This window comes from Rhinolophus ferrumequinum, chromosome 10, assembly GCF_004115265.2.
Source record: "Rhinolophus ferrumequinum isolate MPI-CBG mRhiFer1 chromosome 10, mRhiFer1_v1.p, whole genome shotgun sequence".
Lineage (NCBI taxonomy): Eukaryota > Metazoa > Chordata > Mammalia > Chiroptera > Rhinolophidae > Rhinolophus > Rhinolophus ferrumequinum.
The window spans coordinates 31,612,230-31,625,377 of NC_046293.1; the positions used below are offsets into that span (position 1 = coordinate 31,612,230).

The window sequence follows — 13,148 nt, forward strand, 5'->3', positions numbered from 1 at the left end:
TAATGGGCTGTAAAGTAAGCTCATGGCATATAGGTTGGATGAGTCAATGAAAGCCAAATATAAAACGATTTTGCGCAAAAGTCTTAAAATTTGGATTGATTCTTAAGACACACTCATCAGTGTCTATGTGCTCAATAAATTTTGTTGACTGAATGATCAAATGAATGAACATAAAGTGGAGGGCATATTACACCAGCCTATCTTCCTAACATTCAGTTGTAGCATGAATCACAAAATAAAATGACCACAGACGAACAGAGGCTATTTATTTTCTTTAAAATACTTTGGCTACAAGTCCAGTCAGCCACAAAATGCCTCAGTTATGGCTTACTGATTTGAGTATCCATACTTCTGAAAGCTCTGGTTAACTAAGTCAGATTGCAAGATTTCCTACTCTATCACATTTTTACTAAAACAGCTAAGCATTAAAGAATACAATTATCATGCTTTGTTCAGGGGAAAAAAAGAAAACAATTACCCTTCATCGTTAAAAAAAAAACAACAATTAAGAGGCGTCCTGAATAATCCATGACTTTTTTCTATTACTGCTTGGACTAACCTTAGTTACATCTAAGCTTCTAGGCTCAAATTTAAAAATACTTTTTATTTCAATTCATTTAAAAATCTTTTTTAAATAGTATTTTATCCAAAACTCCATGTCCATCTCAAATGGTTCTAGAGGACCTAAGGCCAAATCAGTATGACAAAACACTGCTGTGTCATTTTTGATATCCAAAGAGTGAGACTTCATCATAGAGGTCTGTTTCCAATCTTTCCCCTGCTAGTCTCTGTTAGAAGTGCTAAAAACAAACAAACAACAAAAAAAAGAAGTGCTCATGCTTTATCTCAGGTCTCTTCCAGTCTCAAATAACATGAAAAAAGAAAGAAAAATGACAAAAATAAGAGAAACAAGATCATCTTTGGTCTTCGTTTTCCTGTTTTTTACAATCTAGGGACTACATGGACAATATCACTTACATACCAACATGGTCTGCTTGCATTTCCTTCTTTCTGTTACCGTAACTACTTTTATTGGGCTTTGAGTAAAATGAAATATAGCTACATCTTTTATTCCCTTAATAAGCATATGATAGTGAATTGGTAACATCTGTGTTTTTCTCCTTTTTTGAAAAAATTTCTCATTACATATCTCAGCTTTTACCTGAAACTTTTTTTCCTAAAGGGTGAACATATCCACATATCCTCAGAGGAAAAAAAACAACACAAGGTCAGATACATGATCTGTTCTATCATCTCAAAATTTTATTTTCTGTAAAATCACCTTCATTATTAATTTGTTCTTACATTAATTTTTAATGGATAATATTCCCACCAAATATAACTTGGAACTAAATATTTGAGATAACATAGATTGATGTTGTATAATAACTGGTCCTTCCTCTCTGTTGCAGCCCAGCTACCCTATGCAAAGTCTACAATTAGCAAGTTTCTCTAGTTGTCCCACAGTGAAGAAGGTTCATCCATTAGAGTAGAGAGAAAGTAACAAGAAAGTTCGAATGGAAATAAGTTGTTGTAACTGCCTAATTTAGCCCTACAAATCGTTTCTCGTCCTGCTTATGGTTGCTATTGTTTTTGGTTTATAGGGATCGAGCTCCTTTTATTTTTACTTCAGAGATGGAATATTTTATTACAGAGGGTGGGAAAAACCCACAGCATTTCCAAGATTTTGTGGAGCTCTGCTGTCGAGCTTATAATATTGTCAGAAGGCACAGCCAACTACTGTTGAACCTGCTAGAAATGGTAAGTCCCTTGGGGAAATAACAAAAATAATAAGCTTCATTTATGTTTCTCTTTCAGTAGTCTATTTTTGCTAATGGCTTGGAGTTCCCCCAAAGAGCTATTCAAAATAGAAAGAAATGAACAAACTAACAATGCCCTTGTACAGCTTATAAACACATTTCTTAATAATTCATTGCATAAGTTCAGAGTTACTGTCTCAAACATTTCTATTCACAATAATATTGATATATTCAGGAGTTATCTCAGTATATTTTTATTAAAGATCAAAGACAGTAACTTAGAATATTATATAAGTTGTATTGTGCTTTAGGATTTTTTCAAAAGTGCCTTTAAAAAAATCACATTTACACATTATTGTAACCCAGTGATGTAGACCAGGCAAGGATTTTTCCTGGCTCCCCTCCCAATCTGTGCCTTTGGTCACTTGCCTATTTGCCAGGTTAGAAACTGAGGGTCAAATATGTGAGGTGAATTGCTAGAAACTCAACCAGAGAGTACTACAGTTGGTAGTATACATTGGGTCTACTGAGTCATGGTCCTATATGCTTTCTGTCGCCCAAGATAGGAAAATTCAATGTTTCATTCCACTGTCCTATACAAACAAATGACAATCAGATAGATATGCAGAGTGAGAGGGGAGGGATCTGATAGAAATAACTTCCTGGGAGAAGAAAGTGGTGATTCATTTTGGCACGTACATATACACTAGTAATTAAAGCAAACTGTAGGAGAGAAACACACCATTGGTATAGGTTTGTATGGTGTTTGGAGTCCATATGATCATCAAAACCACTTGTTTAGAGCTTTCAGTTGAAAATAATTCTACTAGATGCTGTTAAGGGCACAAACCGAGACTGCCTGGGTTTAAATCTTAGCTTGACATTTTACTGGCTTCATTCCTCAGGGTATATTACTTAACTCCAGTAAAACTCTGTTTCTTCATCTATTAAATCAACATAACAGCATCTATCTTATAGATGTAGAATTGATGAATACATAACCTGATAGTGAATTCTTTGCATGAGCACTAGGCTAAGATCTTTATGTTTATTAATTGATTTGCATTTCATAATAACCCTATCAGTAAGTAATATAAAGCACTTAGCGCAGTGCCTGTCATATAGGAAAGTTCAATTAATTTATTATATAGATCCTTGTTAATCTATGAGTACTGTCCAATACAGTATCCCTTAGTCATATGTGGTTATTTACATTTAAATAAATTAGTATTGAAGGAAGTTTAAATTCAACTCCTCTGGCTCACTAGCCACATTTCAAGAGCTCAACAGCACTTCAGTAGCCACATGCAGCTAGTGGTACCACATTGGAGAGCACAGATGTAAAATATTTCCATCATTGCAGAGAAGTTCTATTGAGTAGTGCTGAATAAATATCGACCTCTGTTGCAATGAAGATTTGATTTGGATCCTTGTTTTAACTTTAAAACAACACATATACTTTTCTTCTCTTTTCTGTCTTGAAAAATGGGATTTCCAAAAACATTATAAATATGTAGCCTTTTACATACAAAGACACTTAGGTTTCTTCATGTGTAAACTGGATATATAAGGTTCTGTCCATCTCCAGAATCTTCAGAATGGCTTTCGAATAATAGCCAGTGATTCCTATTGGTAGATTTGCATCTTAACTCCCAGAGCTATTAGACCATACTGCAATTATGAGATGGCTTATGGTTCATAATCTGTGATCATACCACAAAGGAAACTCTCCAAGGACAGAGTCAGTGACCTTGACTCCATTTACATAATAAATATTCACATATCATCAACTCTAATATTTTCTTGGGCTGTAGCAGGCTCTAATTCATGAATCCATGAGCTCTTGCATACTTATTATAAGCCAGAAACTGTAGAGGATACATTAACATATGAGACCCAGTCAGTCTTAAATTTTCAACTTAATAGGGAAGTTAAAATTCATATACAAAAGTAAATGAGGTATCCAGCATTTCTAAATGTCTATACTGCTATAAATAACTACATACAAGAGTAAGTGCCATCCTAACAACTACTTGAACCAGTCAGAGACATTTCAAAAATAAACCCAAAGCAGAAGCAGAAATATAGTCTATGTTGTTTCTCAGGTGACACTAAAAGTATGTGAATGACAAGTGAGCATGTTAAAATAATGTGAAAGGACACCTTTTGGGGGAAAAAAAAATAGATTCAGAAAACCATTGGTGAGTTTTTTTCTCTTGTTTAGTAAACTTTTCTACCTACCTAAAAAGAAAACACTTCTGAGTCATAATATATTAAATAATCATTAAAATGTAGAGTTAATATAATCTTATTTCATTTAAAAGAAGTAGATATATTTTTTAAATCAAACATTTAAAAAATTCTCAAAAATATTATTAAAATCAGATGTTGGAGGTTTCTGGTATATAATATATCCCCCCCAAAAAAATCTCCCTATGTTTTAATTATTCAAGTCTTGACTTTTAGGCCAAAGGAGGAAAATTTGGCAGTGAAGAACACTAATTCAGATTAAACATACAATCTTAGATTTAGACTCAGAAATTGAAACAGAGATCAGAAACAATGTGCACCAATTAGACCAATGAATAAATTTATATGTAAAACAGCAGCGTGTTATTCCCTCTGTTTCTGGTCATTTCCCTCTTGATTTTCTTCTTTTCAGGTTTCTTAGGGAATTCTGTAGATAATCAAAACATCAGTAAAGGTTTCAGGACCATACTTTCTCTAGTATAGCTTATAATAAAATAAAATCTAAAAATTTAAATTTGTGAAAGATTATTTTCTACCTATGCAGGTAATCTGTATTTCCCTCAATGCTCTCTCCAACTGACTCTTGCTGTGCTAACTTCTTGAAGAAAACCTCAACCTACTACACCATGACCCAATTTCAACTTGAGAAATACTTGCTATGAGTCATAAATTCTATCTTCCATGAATGGTCACTACTCAGGATTCTGAGCCACAAGCGTTTCATAGTCTACTATGAATTAAAGCTAGTCCTTGGTAGAGAGCACCATGATTCCAGATATCCACAGTCCTTTTTTATTTACTCCTGGGAAACGCAGGGAAAAAATAATACATGAAATCCCCATCTTGCTTAAAAGCAGAACATCAATAGGAGACCCAAGAGTGTTACCGGGTGAATTCACTAACATAAAAGCCTGTATTTCATCAGCTTTTTTCTCATTAAAAAATCAATATGAGCTATTATGGAAGGCTCCCAAAGAACATAGGGACCATTCACCCAGTTTAAAATGTTTATCACACTCATTATTACATCAGATATTTCCCAGCAGAAATCTTTCTAACTTCTCTATGTGGTGGCAGAGTGTCTGCTTCCTGAAGCATAACTACCAACTAGATGTGGATTTAGTAGGAGAAACGAAGTAGAAAATGTTTAAATGTTTCAATCCTTTAAAAAGGAATTTATCTGTTTATTACTTGCATCTTCTCATTACCTGTACTAGCCACCCTTTACCTTTTCTGTTGTCAAAATTAAAGTTATACCATGTAATCTAGGCTAGGAAGCACTTGAACTACATCTCTGTGGGTCAGAGAACAGAAATGGCTAAATGGACCTGAGTCTAAGGCCATCTTTACTCTGATGTGCAGATTCACAACACTCAAAGCCTTCTCTCTAAGGAACAGAACACATCGTTAAGGGCAAACTTAGCACTTGCTTCCTTTAATCAGCCACATAACAAAGGAGAGAGCTGGAGTTCTTCTGATTAGAAGTTGTCTGCACTTGGCACTGGTGTGTGTGTGTATGTGTGTATGTGTTAACAGAGAAAGGAGTAAGTATAGGGTGTACTTCCCAAAGAAACATTGATAGAGAATTCACATCTAAGCTGGCAGATGTGAATTCAGACTATCCAAAGAAACTAGAAAGCAATTCAGGTCTAAGGAAGAATCCTATTCTAAGCAAATGGACAATCACAGTGTAATAAAGGGGAAAAATGCATCAATAAGTACACAGATGTCTCTAGAACTCTAGACACAGAACTTAGAAGATAAAGCCTAATCTGGACTCTAATTGCTTTTGGGAATATATCTCCCTATAGTTGATTTTAAGTTTAGTAATAGTCAGGATTCAACTTGCTACTTATAGGTTTTCAGTGCCTAACAGGATCAGGTATTTTTAATCTATTCATTCATTCATTCATTCACTCATTGATTATTTCACAGACATTCATTAATTTCTAAATATTTACAAAGCACCATGCTTGCCAATATAGACAATTCAACATTGAATAAAAACCCAGTTACTGTTCTCAAATAACTTATAATCTAATCTGACAAACATATACATGAACAAAACATAGTAAAATCTAGGCAGCAAGAAGTACTGTGAAAGAGGTGGAACCAAGATATGATTGCTATACAAAGAAAGCAGTAATTAAATTGTAGCAATAGGATCTGTAGAGCTTCAAAGAGGAAGCATCTCAGCTAAGCCTTCAAAAAGAATTTCAATAGACAACGAGGGAGAGGAAAGGAATCTTGGGTGAGAGAAAAATATTAAGTATGTGTAGAGGTTTAAAAAGCATGAAAATGACATGTGTTAGAAATGAAGGGACTCAGGTGTACCCAGTCTACGGTACAGATGAAGACCTACGAGTATGTAGACAATAAGGCTGAAATGACAGATCGCAGTTATACTGTGAAAGGCATTTATGACCAGAATCAGGATATTGGACTTTAATATATAAACACCTGAGAACCTAGAAGTTTCTTTGAGGGAGTACCATCATCTAGCTTGGATTTTACACAGGTAACTCCGAAGTTTTATAATTAGGGAGATAGGGTTGGAGAACTAGAAAAAGACTATGTAAGTTCTCTAAGCAAATGAAGGTGAGGAGCTGAACTAGGACAATAATTGCAATGGAAAGGGGAACGTATACAAGAGGCTGTTGAGGTAGTTTTTATAGAATTAACAGATCGACACTGGGAATTGAGGAGACGGAATCCAAGAAGACACGAATTTCTTGTTAGTTGAAGAGTGCTGGAAGTGAAAATGGAGATATGAATCAGTAAAGAGGAGGAAGAGTTTATGGGAGAAGAGAATTTTCTCAAATTTGGATGTCATAAATTTAAGCTGCTAGATCATCCATAAGGAGAGGCAGGTGACAACTTTCCAGGACCACCTGATCCATTTCCATAGTTTAAGTTACTATCATAGTTTCAATTACTATTCAATTACTATGCTAATGTCTCCCAAATCTATATTTATAGCTAAATGCTTTAGACCTCATCCAGCCCTCCAAATATATCCAATCACCCAGTTTTCTCAATTCTACTTCCTACCTATATTTAAAATCCAGTATCTTCTCCATTCCTAAACCGTCTCCTAATTCTAGCCTCTTATTTGGCCTCACTTTAATCTATTTTTCAAACATAACCACAATGATCTTTCTAAAATACAATTAAATTATATTATTGCTCATTTAAAAACACTAAAAAAGCTTCTCTCCTGGCTTTAGGATAAAGTACAAAATCTTTTATATTGCTTCAACATCCTACCCTACTTGTCTTTTCAGCCTCATCTCTTTCTCACCTTATGTCCTAGAAAACTATCCTGAATTTCTTTCTGTAAACAAATGGAAGATATCTTGCTCCCTCTCTATATTTATATATGATGTTCCTTCAGCCTGGTAGGAACAACAGAAAAGGAAAACAGTTTGAAACCCATTTTTTTCTCTCACTTGAATTTCATCAAGTCAATCACAACTTCACCCATTCACCATAACTATATTCTCAGTTTATCCTTTATTTTTACGATTAAAAGCATTGTCCTTAAATTTCCACTACTATAAGAGTGCCTCTATTCCAGAGCAGGAAATAACTTATCATCTGAGTCATAGAGGTACTGATGACATCATTCTCTCTTTTTTTTTTTGCAAAGCTCAAATTTATTTCAAAAAGATCTATTTTTTCCTCAAAGATTTTTGCCTATAACTAAAGAGAATATTATCCCATCAGTCTACACTATAAACAAAGTACTTTTCTAAAGGTTGGCAGAAAAATACTTGAGACTTTGTACAATTACATCTTTAATTATTTCATTGCTTTAATAATCTTTAATAAAAGCAATCACCACTTAACTAGAGAAAACTGTGTTCTGATAGTATGAGGCATAGCGTCATGAAAGAATATAAAAATGAGAACCAGAGAACCACACTGTGCTTACATACCATTTGACCTGGACACTTCAATAATGGTTTGGGGTAATTAAGTTTTTTCTTCTTTAAAATGAGTATTGTGATATAACTTTTGTGTAATAATTTATAATCTACAAAGCTCTTTTTTATTTATGAGCTATTTGATTCTCCCAGAACATGTTGGGTATTTTTATATCTATTTTAAAAATTAGAAAATGGAGGTTCAAAGAGGTTATGAGACTTTTTCCAGATTGTTCAGATTTTAAATGGTGCGTCCAGAAATTCTGACATTAGCAATCTTATTATCTCTACTGCCCCACGCTGAATATGCCTCTCCTCCAAGAAAAGAGGGGGATATTAATACTATCATGTTTACTTCACTGGTTTATGATAAAGTTAAATTATTAATCTCCAAGGTCTTTGACAATTTTATTGGTTTGTATTTTTATTATTGTTGCTGCTTCTACCAAATAAGGGAGGTTAAAAAACATGTGTTTTTATTCGTTCATGTTTACAACCTGAAAGGCATTGCTATGAAAATTTAAGTTTCTATGTATTTGTATAATTAACCAAGTAAGCATAACCAAACTTAACCAAGTCAGATTTTATTTACATTTATTCTGAGGTGTTTTTGTGTGTTTGTTTATTTTGCTAAGATGATACCTGCAGGATTGCCAGAGCTCAGTGGTATCCAAGACCTGAAATACGTGTACAATACTCTTCGTCCACAAGACACAGACCTGGAAGCTACAAGTCATTTTACCAAGTAAGGTTAGCTGTGAATGTATGAGTGTGCCTTTAGGCGTGTGTACAGACACGTTTCGCATTTGAGATGATTTCTGGGTGTACAGTGATTTGTGTGAGGCTGTCATTTCTAGAACGAGCTTGTGTCTTCCTTCCCCAGGGGGAGAAAGGAAACAATGTGATGGTCTAGCACAAGGCCTTAGCCAGTGATTCCGTTGCATGCTATTGTTTGCTAACCAGCCTCCATCTAACACATTGCTCAATAAGAGGTCACTGCAAAGAGCAAGGGCTGACATAAATAAATTGGTTGTTCTACTTGAACTATGTCCAGAAAAACAATTTGGAAAAAGAGATTTATGATGAGTTATGGACTCACTACTTTTCATCTCTAAGACAATACAGTGATGTGTCATTGCTTGAACAGAGTAATTACCGTGCTACAACTTACAAATAGTCCCTCCTGTCATTTAAAAAAAAAAAAGACGAAGAAGGAAAAAAGCTACATACTGGATGAAAAAAGCTCTTTCAGTCCCTGGCCAAAGGAAAAATGTAAATATGCTTTATTTGTGAGCCAGCGTTCGATCCCTCCACATCCTCCGATTTCATCTGACACGCTTCAGATCTGTAAAGAGCCGAATCTTAGATATGGGTGATCATGCCCAAATTGACTCATCTCTCCCATTCAAGAGGGCGTGAACTATAATAATATAGGACGTAGATCCGAAGCCAGTAACCTCCTGGGATTGAGATAGCATATCACTTCCTGCATATCACTGCCAGACTAATTTTCTCACTTTCAGATGTCATGTAGTATGTTCTGTTAATTAAACTTCTTTCTACAACTAAATGGTAAAGAACTTGTTTTCCATTGCAGACTTAAAAGGTATCTAGTCATCTAAATAAGGGTATGTCATTTCTCTGTTCAATAATTGTCTTTGACTTGCCATTTCCTACCTCTTACTTTTGAGGACCTTATAATCTGATTGTTTTTATGAAGGTTTATCCACCCCACCTCTATTATTCCCAAATGAATCCTTTTCTGGATAGATCATTTTTCAATAAACATTAATTTCTACTTTGTCTATTTAACTCACCTTCATAACCTCATCAGAAATGCTCCTAAAAAAATCATAAAATTACTTGAAGAGAGGGAGGAGTCTGATCTAACTTTCAGTTTTACCCATCCCTTGAGACTCTGGGCAGCTAGAAACTCATCCACGAAAACTTCTCAGATTATGCTAGTATTGACTAGTCTTTTCTTCTGTAATTCTACAGAAGATGTACTTTCTCATGCTGTACTTAATTTATTACTGAATTATATACTGCCTGGTATACAACCTTAATTAATATACTTCTCAGTTATGTGAATTTCTCCCCAGTAAAACAAGGGACGTATTCCCACTACTCCACTTTCAAAAATATCTGAATGTGAAACAAGCTCTATTTCTCTTAAAATATATTAAACAGTTTAATTTAACACAAAATACAATTCAAACACCAAACATTCCATATACAAAAGGCATACAATAACGGCTAACCTTTAATACAGTGCTTCTTATGCACCAGGCCCTGTTCTAAACTGCTTTGATATAGTAACTTATTTAATCATCTTAACAAGTCTGTGAGGGAATATCATTCTTATCTACATTTTTAGATTAGGAAATTGAGACCTCAGAGAAGTTTAATGATTTGCCAAAGGATAGAGCCCACAAGAGACAGAGTCACGATTTGAATCCAGGGAGTCATACTTCAGAATGTGGGGTCTTCAACTCTACCCTGTGTGCTCAAAACCACCTCTCCCACATGCGGGCTCTGGGAGATGTGTCCCTTCATAATTCAGACAATAGTTATCAAAAGGTTCATCACGCTGGCTGCAGTTCCACAAAGGCAGATCCTACACCTTTTCTCAGGCACTAGCCCTGATTTCCGGAACATCCCAAGCCTTAGTGGGGGACAGAAGTCCCTTCCCAGAACTATTACCTCTGTGCCACTACCAGGTGTCCCCGGGGTGTTGGATTCAAGATCTGCTATAATTGCTGGCCTAGGAGACCCCCATGGGATAATTTCACTAGTGAGTCCAAGGCAGTCACCTTTCATCCTTTTTCTGTTTCGGCATATTACCAGATGGCTTGACACTCTCTGCATTTTTCCTTCAGAGAAACCTCCCATGAGACTCACTCTCCCCTTAACTTCCAAAAACCTAAGTAGTATATTTTATCTTAAAATCTCATTTACATACCTTTTTTTTAATATATATATAATTTAATTTGTCTTGAGTATGTCTTTTCAACTCATCTCTAAGGTCCTTGGTCAGCATATGCAGATCAAGTGTCGAGAATCTTTTCTGTCCCACATTCCACGTAGTACCACGAAGAACCTGCTCTTGAGGTTCAAGGAAGCTCAATGATTGTGACCATGATTTTTATCATTTATAAAAGTCACTTAAGATCTCTCCCTTATTTACATGTTTTAAATTTTTAAACAAATTATACACTATTTCTTTTGTTAATACTTAAATGATGTATGGAGTGAATTTATAAAAGTAGCTTGGTTCATTAAAAACAATAATGGAGCTTTACATGATATGATTCAAATAAATGTTAAAAATTATGTGCACTTGTTGACTTTTCTCTGTAAATAATAGCATCTTAAACTGCATTGTCTCACATCACATGGATTTCTAAACTTAAGGAGAAACTTGAAGTGTAGACATCAGCGCAACATAATTTACCAATAAAGAAACCAAATTCTGCAATGAATTTAGCTGTGGTCCTGGCACTTCAATGAGCATAATTAACTATATATACTTATGAGAGTCTCTGTATATGTAAACTCCTTGTCCTCTTGGTTCTGATAGGCTAACAGTATTTCATGCCACTGTTTATTCTGGTATCACTAAGACACAGTTAAAACTCAGACAAGAAAATGCACCCTCCCACCACCACCAGCAAGCTCACAGATCTGGGTGGTGAATGAGGACCAAGCCATCCCAGACACAGCATGTGTGACCGACCACCTGAAGTCCTGGCTTAGTCCTGACTAAGGTATTAGCATTAAAAGGCTGCCCCTCTTGATCTCGTTTGAGGCTTGAGAGAAAGAAATGCTTTTTCCTGCCGGTCCAAGGGTGTACTCTACTTAGGAAAAATACAGGATCCTACCTCACTCCTGGGTATTCACATCTGGGTTAAGAACTGACTATGAGTTTCAGAAGATGCTGTACTCTGTAGCATTAAAAACCATATCACAACTAATGGCATGTTGAGGAAAATGAATATAAAATTGGTTTGGTGGCCACAAAGGTTTTTCACATAACTGCCGACTCCTCTCTCTGCTTCCCTTACTTTTTTATACTTCCCTTTTGGCTGAGTGCTGTTGAATAGAATCAAGAAAGTATCATGACTCAGTCTCTGCAAATTGATACGCTCATGTAATATCTCTGCTGGGCCCACTGCTAGGCAACAAAGGCAACCATCCATTAAAATGCTGTCCAAACGGGTTATTTCAGAATTTTCAATCACTCTCAAACCTCGGCTTAGCTGTCCTTAGAAACAGATAACCTATTTCACAGCCCAGACTGGAATCATTAAGCATACACTTCCCTGAATACCTCGCCTCCTACCTAGAGATCGTGCTTTTCACTTCATCCATTTCCTCCTCCAAAAAATGTGAGAGGAAATTTTCCATGTATTCCCAGTATTCCATTTGGCCTGACACACAGAATTTTTTTGGTTTAGTAAATGTAGGATCTTTTGGTCTTTTGCTGAAATTGAAGGTAGCTTGAAGCAAAACAAAACTCCTAACCTCAAAAAGTGAATAGTTTGCATAAGTGAGGTGTTTTGGTAGCAAGAACCAGATATTGTATCTGGTATACTTGGGGAAAAGGATATACATGGACTCAAACTATAGCCTAACAAACCCTAGAAACAAATAGGGTCAGGCTAATTTCTAATGGAAACAAAGACCTTCTACTCTGCTTGTCTCTGCTTAGCATTTTCCCCTCTCTTTGTCCATTGGCCAGTATTCTCTACTATAAACTCGAGAGAGAGGTAGTCTCATTGACTTAACTAGTTGCCTTTGTCCCTATTGGACAAGGTTCTTCATAAAAAGCCACTGTGGATTCTGTTACCCATCCTTACTCCTATCATGGGCTACCGCTTCACAAAAAACAACCTAGAGCATCTTCTCTAAACTGTGAGCTTCAGAGAGAACAGTCTTAGTTATAAAGGGCCATTGGGCAGAGCAGGCACAATGGCTGTCCCCACAAGTCCAACTATGAAGCCACTGGAAATGTTGATGACACCCAGCGAAAGTGTTCCAGGACTCCACACCACAAACACAGGAGCCAGAGCAGCTGAACCACCTAGGGTGTGTAGACACGATGCCAGAAATTCTTCTCATTACTCCCCATTTATTTCTTGTGGTTATAGGCTGAGACAAGACTCTGTATGCTCAAATGTCTCAAAGCACAGTTCAATGGCTTTCTATCTAG

At 35.8% G+C, this 13,148-nt stretch overlaps 1 protein-coding gene across 3 annotated transcripts in view; it reads left to right on the forward strand.

Annotated features, from left to right (window-relative positions):
* PIK3C2G (phosphatidylinositol-4-phosphate 3-kinase catalytic subunit type 2 gamma) overlaps positions 1-13,148 on the forward strand; it is a 272,726-nt gene that overhangs the window by 198,922 nt on the left and 60,656 nt on the right. For all 3 annotated transcript variants that reach the window (XM_033116158.1, XM_033116160.1, XM_033116161.1), the window contains 2 exons: positions 1,605-1,761; positions 8,572-8,681. In XM_033116158.1, the coding sequence (XP_032972049.1) occupies positions 1,605-1,761; positions 8,572-8,681 (267 nt within the window). The remainder of the gene's footprint in view (positions 1-1,604; positions 1,762-8,571; positions 8,682-13,148) is intronic.